This window comes from Trachypithecus francoisi, unplaced genomic scaffold (genome assembly GCF_009764315.1).
Source record: "Trachypithecus francoisi isolate TF-2019V2 unplaced genomic scaffold, Tfra_2.0 Lachesis_group4, whole genome shotgun sequence".
Lineage (NCBI taxonomy): Eukaryota > Metazoa > Chordata > Mammalia > Primates > Cercopithecidae > Trachypithecus > Trachypithecus francoisi.
This window is the reverse complement of record NW_022681469.1, coordinates 125,517,825-125,532,605: the sequence shown is the minus strand read 5'-3', so window position 1 is coordinate 125,532,605 and position 14,781 is coordinate 125,517,825. Positions and strand designations below refer to the sequence as shown.

Sequence of the window (14,781 nt, the reverse complement as noted above, 5' to 3'; positions counted from 1 at the left end):
GGCATGTTCACTGCGTTCAGGATTTAGTGGATAGCTATTTTCTTTTAGTGCACCGAAGATGATACCAATGATTTTAAGTTGTACTGGCTTTTATTATGTTTGTCAACAAGTCGTCTGTCAGGCGAATTGTTCCTTTGCAAGGTGTGTGTGTGTGTGAAGGAGAAGGGCCCTGGCTGCTTTTAATATTGTGTCTTGGCCGGGTGTGGTGGCTCACGCCTGTAATCCCAGCACTTTGGGAGGCCGAGGCAGGAGGATCATCTGAGGTCGGGAGTTCGAGACTAGCCTGACCAACATGGTGAAACTCCGTTTCTACTATAAATACAAAAAATTAGCCAGACATGGTGGCGTATGCCTGTAATCCCAGCTACGCAGGAGGCTGAGGCAGGAGAATTGCTTGATCCTGGGAGGTGGAGGCTGCAGTGAGCTGAGATCACGCCACTACACTCCAGCCTGGGCAACAAGAGCGAAACTCTGTCTCAAAAAAAAAGAAAAAAACAGAAAAAAAAGAAAAAAAAATTGTCTTTAGGTTTTAGAAATATAATGATGACTGCTTTCATGTGGATTTCATTGTATGTATCCTATTTGGAGTTTATAGGACTTCCTGAATCTGTGGCTTCATGTCTTTATTGGTTTTGGAAAATTCTCAGCCAGCATCTCATCCACTTCACTCTTTCTCCCCTTTCCTTTTCAGACTTGAGTTATATATTTGATGATTCACTTTGCTTTAATTCTCTTATTCTCTTTTCTCCATTCCCACCTTTTTCTTCTCCTCACACATTAGCAGGATATTTTTTTACTGACCTATTTGAAGTTCACTAATCTCTTCTACTGTGTCCAGTTTGCTTTAACCACATCTACTGAGTGTATTTTATTTATTTTTTGATGGGTTCCAGAATTATTGCTTTATTCTGTGTTAAAAATAAACAAATTTTGGCAGGGTGCTGTGACTCACACCTGTAATCCCACACTTTGGGAGGCCAAGGTGGGTGGATCCCTTGAGGTCAGGAGTTCGAGACCAGCCTGTCCAACATGGTGAAGCCCCATCTCTACTAAAAATACAAAAAATTAGCCAGGCGTGGTGGTGGACACCTGTAACCCCACCTACTTGGGAGGCTGAGGCAGGAGAATTGCTTGAACCTGGGAGGCAGAGGTTGCAGTGAGCCGAGACCTTGCCACTGGACTCCAGCTTGGGTGACAGAGTGAGACTTCGTCTCAAATAAATAAATAATAAATAAATTTTAACTGAATAGAGATCAAATTAAACATTATATATGGGAGAATCAGGACAGAATGTATGTGTGTGGATTGGAGAAACAAGTAAGAGTATTACACCTTCATCCTTCAGTTAGGTGTTTTAATTGGAAAAGAAAATAAATATTTTTAAAAAACCACTTATTTAGAAATATGGATATAACTATCCAAAGAGGTAACGGACTAGTTGAAAGTAGTTATCTTTGGGAAAAAGGAATGGAGGAAGAGGAAAGAGAGAACACCATTTTGCACAATTGACCTTTTAGAACTGTTTGATGTTTATTTTTAAATTCTACTTCTGCATAACAAATTACAATTTGACCTTTAACAATTATGGATCACATTAATAAAAAGTAAAAGTTCAATTATTGAATTAGAAAGAAATTAAGAATAAATAAATAGACTTGAGCTATTTAGTGGTGAATTTCTTTATCTTGTCATTCATTTTCTTAAACATCTATACAATTGTTTTAATGTCTTTTATATAAATCCACCGTCTGAATTTCCTATGTTTGGTTTTCCTATTGTCTGTTGTTTCTCTTTATTTTTTCTTAATTTGGTTCTCTTTCTGGACATGCCTGTTGATTTTTGATTAAATGCCACATGTTATATTTAAGAAATTATAGTGACTATACATTTGTTCTCTCTCCTCAGAGAGATTTAACTTTTTCATCTGGCAGGCATTTAGGGTACAGAAAGATCATTTTTGGCTAATCAATTATTGAGATAATTTAAGGCTGAACTTGATTCTCCAAAGGCTTTTGGTTTGCCCTTAATCTTAATGCATGTAGTATTTCAAAAGCTTCACCTGAAACCCTGGGGTGTTTATGAGTGTCCCTCCTCCTAGGGAGGTTATAGACTCCCGATTTCCCAAGAATTCTCCTTCCTGCTGCTTGGTTTTCCCTCCCCTCCCCTCTCCTCCCCTCCCTCATTCTCTCCCTCCCTCTCCCTTGCCTTCCCTTCCCTCTTTCTTCTGTCTTTCTTTTTTTTGTCTTTCTCTTTCTTTCCCTCCTTCCTTTTTTTCCTTTGCTCTTCTTTCCTTTCTTTCTCTTCTTTCTTTCTCTCCTTCTTCCTTCCTTCCTTTCCTCTTCTCTTCTCCTTCCTTCCTTCTTCTCTTTTTTCTTTCCTTTCCTTGCCTTTCCCTTCCTTTCTTTTCTTTCCCTCCGTCCTCTTTCTTCTTTCTTTCTCTCTTTCTTTCCTTCTCTTGCCTTTTTTTTTCTTTTTTAACTGTTCACCATGTGCAGTTTCAAACACAGGTGAATGAATGCCTTTAAGGGGACAATGGAGCACGATGATGCCTCCCCTTTCCAAGGTTTCCTGTTCCTTCTGTGCCTGTGATGCTCTGAAGATCTCTAAGATGTTCTTTACTTTTGGCATTAAATAATAGTATCTAATACATATATTATGTAATATTGTATAATATATAATTATAATGATACTATGTATGATATATAATTATATAATATATGTATGATATAATTATATATAACATATATTATGCATGAGTATAACAGTACATGTAATAATGTAACATGTGCCATTATATATTATATACAATGTATCATATAAGATATTATTTATATAAATATTTATATATAAGTATAAATACCACATAAAATAATTTATATATGAATATATAAATATATGTTCACATATAAATTTATATATTTATATATTTTATAAATATATGCTATATTATATATACTTATATATATTTTTATATGTAATATTTAACCTCAATTCCATTTTGTTGGCTGGCTAATATACGTTTTGAAAATATTTTCAAAAAAGCAAAAAGCCATTTTTTTTTTTTTAAAAAATACCTTTGTTTTATTATGTACACACTATATATGAAAACCACCTACCCTGAAAACAGCAGGTTCTGGCTTTTCCATGAACCCCCAGACGAATATAAATTGGAGCCTCTGAGAACAGTTCCTTCCCCAGAGCGGGGAGTGTGCGTGTGTGTGTGCGTGCGTAACCTTCTGATTCCATGGACCTGGCCAGCGCCTCTGGAGCCACACAGCCCTCCCTGCCTTACATCCTGACTCCAGCTTCACTGGTCTGGGGCAGGCCTCGGCCTGGGACAGCTGTGATGTAAACCAGTCACTCAACCTCCATCTTATTCTTCTGCAAAGAATCAAGGAAGTCTTGCCACTCTGCTGAGTAAAAGCGTTTATAGACATTGATCTTATTCCGAATCTGTTTTGGAGTATCTTGATAGTAATTCTTCTCATCACGGGCCATGGCCTTATAGTCCTCCCCATGGTTCTCCACCATGTAGCGTACGTAGTCAGTGAGGTCCCGAGACAGAGTATTTCCTTTCTTTTCTGGAAGGCTGGCTTCTGCCTCCAGGTCATTCAGCACATAGGGCTTCCGCACAAGCTCCTTAGGCCTCTCCTCTATGTCCACCTCCATGGCCTTCACCTTTCTCTTACGGAGGGGCACCGCCCTGTTGGGGTCCACAGCCAACCCCATCTCGGCCAGGTTCTGCCGCACCGATTTAGCGTGGTCCCAGGCATGTCGGATGTGGGAGCATTCGATCCGCGGCGCTGCCTTCCGTCGAGCATTCCGGTTCAGACGCTTTCGGTTGACATTGTAACCAAACTTCTGCTTCCGGGTTTTGCCCTTGGCCTTGGGCATTGCGCTGACCAAGGCACCAGCGGCTCAAAGTGCCTCTCACTCTCAGACCTCGTGTGCAAAAAGCCATTTATATTCCATTTATAAAAAGCCATTTATATAATAAGCATATATAAATAAAAATGTATGAACATTTATATACATAAATAAAAGTATATATTTATATAAATTAAAAATATAAATATATATTTAAATTTATATATTTATATAAATGAAATACGTAAACATATATTCATCTATAAATAAATATATATATGTTTATCCCCTCAATACTGGTTCTCCAGAGTTAGTTAACAGAAAGCATTGGAATTATATTTGGTGCACATATGGGTATATGGATCCCATATACAAAGTTTTCTTTTTCAAAAGTGGCACCATACATGTTATTTTGCCATTAAGATTTTTCACTTTACAACATATTTTTTGACATCTTTCTAATTTAGTAAATTAAATGTTTCTGGTTATTTATTGCTGCATAACAAAAATTCATCCCACAACAAAGTTACTTAACACAAAAATGTATGACTGCCTCTTGTGGTTCTGTGGATTGGGAATTCAGAGCGCGCATGGCGGGGGTGGCTTGTCTCTGCCCAACAGAATCTGTAGCCTCCTCTGGGAAGACGCTCACAGCAGGGGCTTGAATCGCTGTAGACAGGCCCGGAACCTCTCTTTTTCTCCCTGTCTCTCTTTTCCTCTCTGAAATCATGCCACTGCACTCAAGCCTGGACAACAGAGTGAAACTCTGTCTCTAAATAAATAAATAAATAAAATTAAAAAAAAATAGACCTTTCTTTATCTTTAGGCTCCTGCAAAGCTGCTGAGTGAGGCACAGTGTCTTTAAGACATGTAGAAGCCCTTTTGGGCATCCCCTTAAATATGTCTAAGGCCTTAACAAAGGATCTTACAGCGCCATTCTTGAGTCCATCTTTCCCAGAAACCAGATTTTGCTGCCCCAGATTTGAAAGGTTTTGCCTGGAGACGCCACAGTGAGAAACAGTAGTCCTTTCTAACCCAGCAGAGAAACAGTAATCCTTTCTAACTCAGCAAACTCTGGTTCCTTGCTATTCCATCTCAGTTCTACTAAAAAACTGGAATAGCTTCTTCTTCAATTAACCTGTCTCTGCTTACCTTTTCTCATAGGCATCTGGAAAAATCCAGCTGACATTTCTATTTTTCCACTTGGAAATCAGATCCATGAGGTCCTTAGGTATTCTTGCCATTGGTTATATTGATTTTTTTTTTTTTTTTTTGAGACAGAATCTTGCTCTGTCACCCATGCTGGAGTGCAGTGACTGATCGCAGCTCACTGCAACCTCTGCCTCCCGGGTTCCGGCAATTCTCCTGACTCAGCCTTCCGAGTAGCTGGGGTTACAGGCATGCACCACCATGCCTGGCTAATTTTTTGTATTTATAGTAGAAACGGAGTTTCACCATGTTGGCCAGGCTAGTCTGAAACTCCTGACCTCAAGTGATCCACCCGTGTCAGCCTCCCACAGTGCTGGAATTACAGGCGTGAGCCACCACGCCCAGCCGACCATTGACAGGTAGCAGTTTTGCTAACTGTTCTCCTGGTACGTGACTCAGGCGTTCTTTTCTCCAGCTTCCAATAAGCACTTTCTGTGCCCTTCATGTTTCCTCCAAGAGTTTTCCAAAGGTCCTTGCAACTGTCATTAATACTCTTCGGAGGAAGTTATAGCTTTTTCCCATTGCTCAATCCCAAAGCCAGTATTTTAAGTTTTTGTTACAGCAGCACACTCCTTCCAGATACCAAATGTTGTCCTGGTTACCGATTACTGCAAAGCAAACTACTGCAAGGTTTGTGGCAAACCCCTAGCCACACAGGAGAGAATGTGTGTTGTAAAGAATTTAGTGAGTCCTGGATTCCATACTTTGATGGAAGACCTGAACAATTTTACCCTCCAACATGTATTTCTCAAATGATTTTTTTTTCTACTTCTACCTATTTCTATTCAGAGTGCAATGAATCTTTTCATCACCCTCTACCCTTGGGTGTTTTGGGCACTTGAAGTAGATGTATTTATTGATGGTAAAATGAAAGAAGATAAGGGAAGGGGATATTTACGAGAGGATTATCACTGGTAAGGTAGCACTTGTCTCGGTGTCTGATTTGTGTAACTCTGAATCCCAAAGCTAGAGGCAGGTGGTAGAAGGAAGTTGAAATTGACTCCTCGCTGTTTCCTGGAGGGCTGTACTATTCTAGGTTAGAGAGAGAACTTATGCTAAATCCAGCTACAAATGCACGATAAGGAGAAGTCCTTCCTGTTCATTTTGTTTCATGTTGAGTTTAGCCTCCATCCCAGTAATTGGTAAAAGATTTTCTTTGGTATTTTCATAGGAAGGAGCTGACACATTTTGACCACATATATTGAATAAAAGTTGGAGCAAAAGTGCCAGGGCCTGTAAACCTGCAACCACCTTAACATGGAAGTCTCAAAATGGTCATAGCTGGAGAGGACCAAGAAACTGCAGAAGTCTGCCATCCAGCTTCTCTAGTTCTTTGTGTTTCTGATTTATTTATTTGTTTTTTGAGACAAAGTCTTGCTCTTTCACCCAAGCTGGATTGCAGTGGTGTGACCACAGTTCACTGTAATCTTGAATTCCTGGGCTCAAGGGATCATCTGCCTCAGCCTCCTGAGTAGCTAGGACTACAGGCACATGCCATCACACCTGGCTACTTTTGCAAATCATTTTTTTGTAGAGATGGCGTCTCCCTGTGTTGCCCAGGCTGGTCTCAAACTCCCAACCTTAAGTAGTCCTCCCACCTGCACCTTCCAAAGTATCTGTATTATGAGTGTGAGCTACTGCCTAGCCTTCTCTAGTTCTGAGGCTCGCTGAGCTTAGGGTCCTAAGGCAAGAGATCCTTGATTTTTTTCCCCCCAAAGTAAGGTCTTTGTTATGTGTTTGTGTTGACTACTCACTTGTAACAGCTGCCAACATTTATTGAAAGCTTACTCTATGCCTGGAGCCAGGTTAACGGAGTGAACTGCTATTTCACATAATCACATTTAATTTTCTCAACAACCTTGTGGAATAGATAGTCTAATTATCCCCATTTTATAGATGAGGGCGATGAGATTTAGAGAGAATAAACAACGTGCCCAAATTTACACAGGCAGGAAGGGAGGGCAGAATGAGAGCTTTGGCCAGATGTTTCCGACTCTGGTTGTGTGGGAGGCCCCCACATTTTACCAGGAACTTCATGTGTGTATCTACACTTACCAAGGCATTTGTTTGTCTGTTTTTTGTTTTTTGTTTTTTTTTTCTTTTTGAGACTGAGTCTTGCTCTGTTGCCCAGACTGGAGTGCAATGGTGGGATCTCGGCTCTCTGCAACCTCTGCCTCCCAGGTTCAAGCGATTCTCATGCCTCAGCCTCTGAAGTAGCTGGGATTACAGGCACCCACCACTATGTCTGGCTAATTTTTGTATTTTTTGTAGAGATGGGTTTCACCATGTTGGCCAGGCTGGTCTCGAACTCCTGACCTCAAGTGATCCACCCACCTCGGCCTCCCAAAGTGCTGGGATTACAGGCTTCAGCCACCATGCTTGGCCCTACCAAGTTATTTTGGTGACCTGGTTGCCATCTAGAAAGTGACAAAATAATTGCTTACAGAGGCAACAGATTGTTAGATGATGCAGCATTCATCCAAACTAAGGGATCAAAGGGAGAGATCTTATGGAGATCCTGTCAACTCTATTCAACTGCCTGTGACACATTGTGGAAACCTTTGTAAATATAATACCTTCTGTATTAATTCGTTTTCACATTGCTGATAAAGACATACCTGAGACTGGGCAATTTACAAAAGAAAGAAATTTAATGGACTTACAGTTCCACATGGCTGGGGAGGCCTCATAATCATGGTGGAAAGCCAAAGGCACAGGCACATCTCACATGGCAGCAGACAAGAGACAGAGTGAGAGAGCCTAGTGAAAGGGGTTTCCCCTTATAAAACCATCAGATCTCCTGAGACTTATTCACTACCACGATAACAGTATGAGAGAAACTGCCTCCATGATTCAATTATCTCCCACCAGGTCCCTCCAACGACACGTGGGTGTTACAGGAATACAATTGAAGATGTGATTTGGGAGGGGACATAGAGCCAAACCATATCACCTTCTATGCACATCTCTGAACTAGGTACATGAAACTCAGCCAGTGGCTCAAGCATGTCAGAACAGGGGCTGCTCACCCGGCACAGTAAGACCAGCTATCCACATCAAGGTTTTGCAGCAGGAGAAAGGGAGGCATTTATTTGCAGGGCACCAACCAAGAGGAATCAGGCAGCTCATGCTTAAGTCCCAGCCACCCCGTTGGCTTACAGGGAAGGATTTTTAAAGGTGGGAGGCAGAGGCTACAGACAAAGCCATAAATCAATCCATGAAAGCTCGACATTTGGTTTGACTTAAAAAAGCAGACGTCTGGGAGCAGAGGCCCACATGGGCTCACACTGGGACTAGTAATCCCAATACTTTGGAAGGTGGGGGTGGGAGGATTACTTGAGGTCAGGAGTTTGAGACCAGCCTGGGCAACATAGGGAGATCCCATCTCTACAGATGTCATAGGTGAGTTCAAAGGTTTTCTGATTTGTGATTAGTTAAGGAGGTAAAGCTTTATCTAAAAATATGGGGTGTGCAGAAAAGAATGTTCATTCTGGCCTGTAGGTGTGGCTTCCTCCAGACCCTTCAGGAAGAAATTGAGAACAAGAACCACAGTTAGAGTTTAGTCCTCAGTTCCCTCTTATTCAAGGTCTATGTGCTAGTCGATCAGTTTAATAGGGGTCCAGGTTTCTGAAAAACAACTCAAGGACATACACTAAGATGTTATGTTTAGACTCTATAGGGAATGATATGGTTTGACTGTTCCTTTTTGCCGCCCCCAAGGTTGTGCCAACAAAGTAGGAACAACAAACCTGGCTGAAGCAGGCTAGTCCTTCCTTATAGCACCCTCCTTTCCTGGGTCCCCAGCTTCTTGTCCCCTCTTGGTGGCAGAAAGACTGCTCACCAGCTCAGATGCCTCCAATTCCCAGAACCAGAGAAAAGATACATGTGAAAATCCTCACACCAGTGAGCAACAAAAGCAGGCAGTGATTCTCTAAGCCTCTCATCCAAACAGCTTAGCAGTCACTTCTCCTTAACTTGTAAAAAATCTCATCTTGTAGCTCCCATAATTCCCATGTGTCATGGGAGGGATCTGGTGGCAGGTAATTGAATCACGGGCGCAAGTGTCCCCCATACTGTTCTCGTGATAGTGAATAAGTCTCACGAGATCTGACGGTTTTATCAATGAGAGTTCCCCTGCACAAGCTCTCTTGCTTGCTGCCATGTGAGATGTGCCTTTGCTTCATCCTTTACCTTCTGCCATGATTGTGAGGTCTCCCCAGCCATGTGGAACTATGAGTCCATTAAACCTTTTTCCTTTGTAAATTAACCAGTCTTAGGTATGTCTTTATTAGCAGCATGAGAACAGACCGATACAGGGAACAAAAACATTTCCTGACTGTAACTTCCTTGGCTATTGTTTTAAGCTAAAATTACCTTTTTGCTTATCAAGTTGCTGGTTTACTTCTCAGGGCTAGCTAGGTGCCTGGAGTTTCTTTGAAGGAACTCAAGATTTTTCTGTGTTTTCATGCTGGGGTAGGGGAGGGGTACCCAGCAAGTCCCTGAGAATGGTGCCTGTTACATCTCAGTTCTAAGATTGCTAGGGAGCATATGATACAGCAATCCCACTGCTGAGTATATACCCCAAAGAGAAGAAATTAGTATATCGAAGAGGTATCTGCATTCTGATGTTTGCTGCAGCACTGTTTACAATAGTTAAGATTTGGAAGCAACCCAGGTGTCCATCAAGAGATGAATAAAGAAAATGTGGGACATATACACAATGGAGCACTATTCAGCCATAAAAAAGAATGAGATCCAGTCATTTGTAACTACATGGATGGAAGTGGAGATCATTATGTTAAGTAAAATAAGCCAGGCACAGAAAGACAGACATCACATGTTTTCACTTATTTATGGGATCTAAAAATCAAAACAATTGAGCTCATGGACAGAGAATCTATGAATGATTACCAGAGGTTGGGAAGGGTGAGGGGGGCTGGGTGGGGGTTGAGAGGGTTGGGTAGGTAGGGATGGTTAATAGGTTAAAAAAAAGAAAGAATGAATAAGACCTGTTATTCGGTAGCACAACATGGTGACTATAGTCAATAACTTGTATATTTTATGATAACTTAAAGAGTGTAATTGGATTGTTTGTAACTCAAAGGATAAATGCTTGAGGGAATGGTACCCTGGTCTCCATGATGAGCTTATTTCACATTGCATGCCTGTATCAAAACCTCTCATATACCCCCATAAATATGTACACCTACCATGTACCTATAAGAATAACAAATAAAAACATATTTTGAAAAGATTACTAGGGAAGTAGGGTCCATACAAGATAGTAATAATACAGGTTAGCAAATGCTAAATGCCAAAGGCGTGGCACCCACAAGTGCTTCAGGGACTCTGAAACCATGCCCAGGCGACACACACACACACACACACACACACACTCACGACCCTGATTGTGCTGCTGGCTGGCAAAGAAAAAAAAAAAGTGCCCAAACTTCCCTGACAGTTGAACCAAACAGTGGAGAGGTGACTGCTGAGCTGTTTGGATGAGAGGCTTGGAGCAGCATTGCCTGCTTTTGTTCCTGATTGGTGTGAGGATTTTCACATGTATCTTTTCTCTGGTTCTGGGAATTGGAGGCATCTGAGCTGGTGAGCAGTCTTTCTGCCACCAAGAGGGGGCAAGAAACTGGGGACCCGAGAAAGGAGGGTGCTGTAAGGAAAGACTAGCCTGCTTCAGCCAGGTTTGTTGTTCCTTCTTTATTGGCACAATCTTGGGGGCAGCAAAAAGGAACTGGCAAGCATCTAATCTGTCTACGGGACAGTCTGAGCCCCACCTTGCTGCTTTGATTCTTCTTTTTCTTGCCAAGACAAACCTTGGTTGCACTGTGTATTCTGTCAGCTCCTGGGAGGCAGACAGGTGGGGACTAGGAAAGGTGACTGCTGACTCCAAGCAAATGCGTTGCCCTTGAGACCCGGGGCAGGGGAGAGAGGGGTCTGTCTGGGCGGAGACTCAGCAGAGGTCAGCGCATGGGCAGGTTGCAGACAGTCTGCGAATTTGTAGCTCACACCTGTGCCCAAGCGTCCTCTCCCTCCCATCGCATCCGTCCTATGACCTTGGAAGAAGTGGGGGCCACGCCTCATGTTCTCAGGCCCTGGAGGAGTGGGATCCCAGGTGGGTGGGCGATGCCCCGCGGCAGCCGTGCCTCCCTGGATGTCGCCAGGGGCGGTCACGCGGAATGCTGGCCCCCGCAGTTTCGGCCATCGGCCCCTCCACCTCGGCGCCCTGCCTTCCCCCTGGGCTCAGGTGTAATCGTGGCCCCAGGGTGTGCGCACCTGGGATGAAGTAGTGAAGGCGGCGGGCGCTAGGGTGAGTTGTCCTGTTCCGAGGAGCAGCAGTTTGCCAGAGTTAACGTGGGCAGCCTCTTTGGGAAGGGAAGGAAGGAGGACCGTCTGCCAAGCGCCTGCTCGCCCCCCGCGTGTCTGCCTGTGTGTGCCGTGCATGTGCGTGCGTGTGTGTGTGTGCGCGCGAGTGTGAGTGCGCGCGCGCCGAGGCGTTCCTCAGGTTGCGCTGCCTGGAAACCGAGGGAGCCATTGGAGAGGCGGAGGGTGGGGGTGGGGGCTCCCCGACCCTCGGAGGAGCCGGGGCGCAGGCGGCCAAGGCGAGCCCAGAAGCCCGGCTCCTGAACGCGGGCGCCGGCAGAGCGTGGACAGTGCTGCTGGCGGCCGCAAGGCCCCGGGGGGCCCGCAGGGGAGGAGCTGGGGAGGAGGCCGGAGCTGCATGGAGTTTCTAGGGCGCGCAACTCCGGCGGGGCCTCGGCCACTGGGCTCCGGGGCGCAGCGAGGCAGCCGCGCACATGGGCTGAACCCGCGCGGCCAGCGGGAGCGGGAGGGGTAGAAGAGCGCGCGGTGCAGGGGGTGCGGGGCACACGTCCCCAGACGGGAGCAGAGGACAAGGACAGGGAGGCACGCGCCCAGATCGCGCTCCGAGTCGACGAGGGGGCTCGTGCCGGTCTCGGCGCGCGCGTGGGGAGCGGCCCGGGGGCGCCGAGGGAGCCGGCGGCAGCGAGGATGCCGGCGCGGGGACGCGGCTGCCGGCTGGGGGTGTGAGCGAGAGGCTGAGCGCTGCCCGCTCGGCGCCTCCATTCCGCGCCGTCCCCTCCTTGCGGGCCTCGGAGGAAGCCCCCCGCGCGGTGCGGAGGCGCCTCGGCTGCCGGGCTGCGGGGCCCCGGCCCAGCGAGAGGTGAGTGCCGCCGCCGGCTCCCCAGCTCACCCGCGCGCTCCCTCTCTTCTCCTCTTCCCTCGGTCCTCGCCCCTCTCCAGGGTGTCCAAACCCCCGGGCTGTCGTGAGCCCCCGTATTCGGAGTGGGCGGGCGATTGGCAGACAACGCCTCCCGTACCTGTTGGCTCCGGCACTGGGGCACCCACCCGGCGGGCTGGGGGCTGCCCCGGCCACCTTGCCCTCCGTGGGGCTGGCTCTGGCTGCCTGCCTGGGGGCGTGGGGCTAGGGAAGGGCCGCGGCGCACTGTGCTGTCCCGGCACTGTGAGGGCTGGAGACTGGGAACCGCTCCTGTAGCCCCCAGGAGCCAGTGGCCACCAGGCAGCGCGCCCCCGGCCGCAGGCTCCCGGGCGGTGGGGAGGGAGGGCAGGGGACCCGGAGCCGCACCGCAGCCCAGGTGGGAGCGCCCGGCGGCAACCAGGTCTCTTCGGGAAGCCGGAGTCATGGCGATCGGGGGAGGCGGGAGGCAGGGTTCTCTCCGCGTCTGGCCCCCAGGGCTGACTGCTTGCCTTCCTGGGCGCACGCTCCTCGTCGCCACCTACCCCGAGTCTGGAGGCGCCGGGGTGCAAGGGGTAACCAGAGAGGCCTCTGCAGTCCCTCTGGGACCTAGTCCCTGAGCTCCAAGCAGCTGGATGGGTCTGGCGCCCAGGCAGGGGCGGGCTCCGTCTTCCCCGGACAGTCTGGGTTTACCCGGGTTCCCAGTCTCTCCGGACTAGCGCAACGCGGAGTGAACTTCCCGAGACTTGGTCCGAGGGCGCCTAGGCAGCAGCAGGTAGTTCTGGGCCGCCCTCGGGGAGAGGGCGAGCGGGGGCACCCCATCCCGACGGACTGGGGATACAGAGGTTGCACCGAGCGGATCAATTTGCGTCCTAGCCTTGGGCCACGTGCGCCCGAGCCACCACCCCACCATCGTTTCCCACTGCTCTTTTTTCTTGGACGAGGCTTGTGTGAGGAAGGCGCCTTTCTTCCATTTGGGTCGAAGCCCTTAGCTCCCGGGTGAAGCGGTGCCTGCAGTTCCCTGAGTGCCAAGACTGGGGCGCCAGCCATCCCCAGGCCCTGAGCCGGTTTTCTGCAAAAAAGGAGACTTTCTTGGGCTCAGGGAATAGCAGCTTAGCGCCGGCTGTGTGTGGCTGGGAAGTCTGTTTCGTGATAATAACTACATTCTAGAGTGACCCACAGTAGCCTCTGCAACAGAGTTGGGATGACCTTCCAAGAAAGGATGGGTAGATTTCTGCGCTGCGTGTTCAGACACACACAACATTTGTGCACATAGGAGAACTCATGAGCTCCTAGGATTTTCAGGTTCTGCTTCTTTAACTGCTGACTTTTGCTTAAAAGGGAAATTATTTTTCAATTCGGGCATCAAAGCTTTGGAAAGGAGTTTAAAGCCATTTGGTGTGAAATTGTCTTGAGGCTAGAACAGGACGTGTTTTTCCTAGGAGCCTGATTCCAGCTCTCCTCCTTGGCTTGTTCGTGGTTTTATTTCATTTTTGTGGGGTGGGAGGAGGTGTTGGAAGAAGAAGAATGTGGAGTCTTGATTTTTATCTGCTACCTGTCCTGATGTCCAGGTGTCACCTCAGACCTCTCAGCCTTGTGGTTCTGTCACCACGCCCAGTTTAGGATTCATTCCTGGGCTCCAGGAACTGCATAACTTTGCTAGTTCCTCAGGCAATCAGTGGGGTCTTCTACCAAAGCCCCAAGGATGCCCTGAGCTGTGTTTCCAGAGCAGCCTGCCCTGGTGGAAGACCAGTGGAGTGGCTTTTTTTTTTACTTCACTGCAGACGTGTGGGTTTTTCATGGCAATAGCTGCATGGAGCTGTTTACTGAGAAGCTGTTCTACGACAGTGAAGTTGGTTACTGGGTGTATCCAAGTGGAGTAATGAAAACAAAACTCTTTGGAAATCCAATCCTCATGATATTTTATCGGAGGAGAGCTAAATCTTCTTAGAATTGTTCACCAAGATGTCACCTTTCCCTGAACTCTGAAAGCAACTATTGCCAGTAATCAGGCCTTAGACTAGGGTGTAGGATAAAGGCTTTTTGGCAAGAAAATAATTTAATTCAGCTGGTTCTGTTGAGAAAGGGATGGGCAAGACTTGACCGACACACGTGACGTCCTTTCCTCTGTAAGGGGAGGGGGGTACAGGGTGGGGGGTGGATGACAACCCATCATTTTTGAATTTTACATTTATCTCCCCAGTGGGTAGCTTCTGATCCCTCCATAAATATTGGGCAGGGCAAGGATGTCATTTATACATTTCTTTTTCATAGCAACTGGCTTGGGAGGGTCACCAGCCAAGGTGGGATATCTGTGGCAGGCCCTTCCTCCTGTTGTGGTGTGTGCAGTGGTGTCTTTTACCACATTCTTATACTGACAACCTGTGCAGTGCTCGCTGGTTGTCAGAAGGGGGCACTAGTTCTCATTACGAGAGAAATTCCGATTGATAGAACTTTGGACGTCTAAAGTCCTCGGA

The 14,781-nt window shown here is 46.7% G+C and overlaps 2 protein-coding genes across 4 annotated transcripts in view; one reads left to right on the top strand and one right to left on the bottom strand.

Moving 5' to 3' along the window:
* Positions 1–14,781, top strand: part of CALN1 (calneuron 1) — a 674,755-nt gene that overhangs the window by 108,096 nt on the left and 551,878 nt on the right. The window contains exon 1 of one of the 3 annotated variants that reach the window (XM_033193348.1): positions 11,687–12,271. The exons of the other annotated variants lie outside the window; for them this stretch is intronic. The gene's annotated coding sequence lies outside the window, so the exon portion shown is untranslated. Of the gene's footprint in view, positions 1–11,686; positions 12,272–14,781 lie in introns of those variants that run through there. 3 annotated transcript variants of the gene reach the window in all.
* On the bottom strand, positions 3,064–3,950 carry LOC117072899 (nucleolar protein 16-like). Its single transcript, XM_033193354.1, has one exon. The coding sequence runs from the start codon at positions 3,892–3,894 to the stop codon at positions 3,358–3,360; it is 537 nt and encodes a 178-aa protein (XP_033049245.1). The 5' UTR covers positions 3,895–3,950; the 3' UTR covers positions 3,064–3,357.

Coding starts and splice junctions, on each gene's coding strand:
- LOC117072899 (XM_033193354.1), bottom strand. CDS start 3,894: ATGCCCAAGGCCAAGGGCAAAACCCGGAAGCAGAAGTTTGGTTACAAT.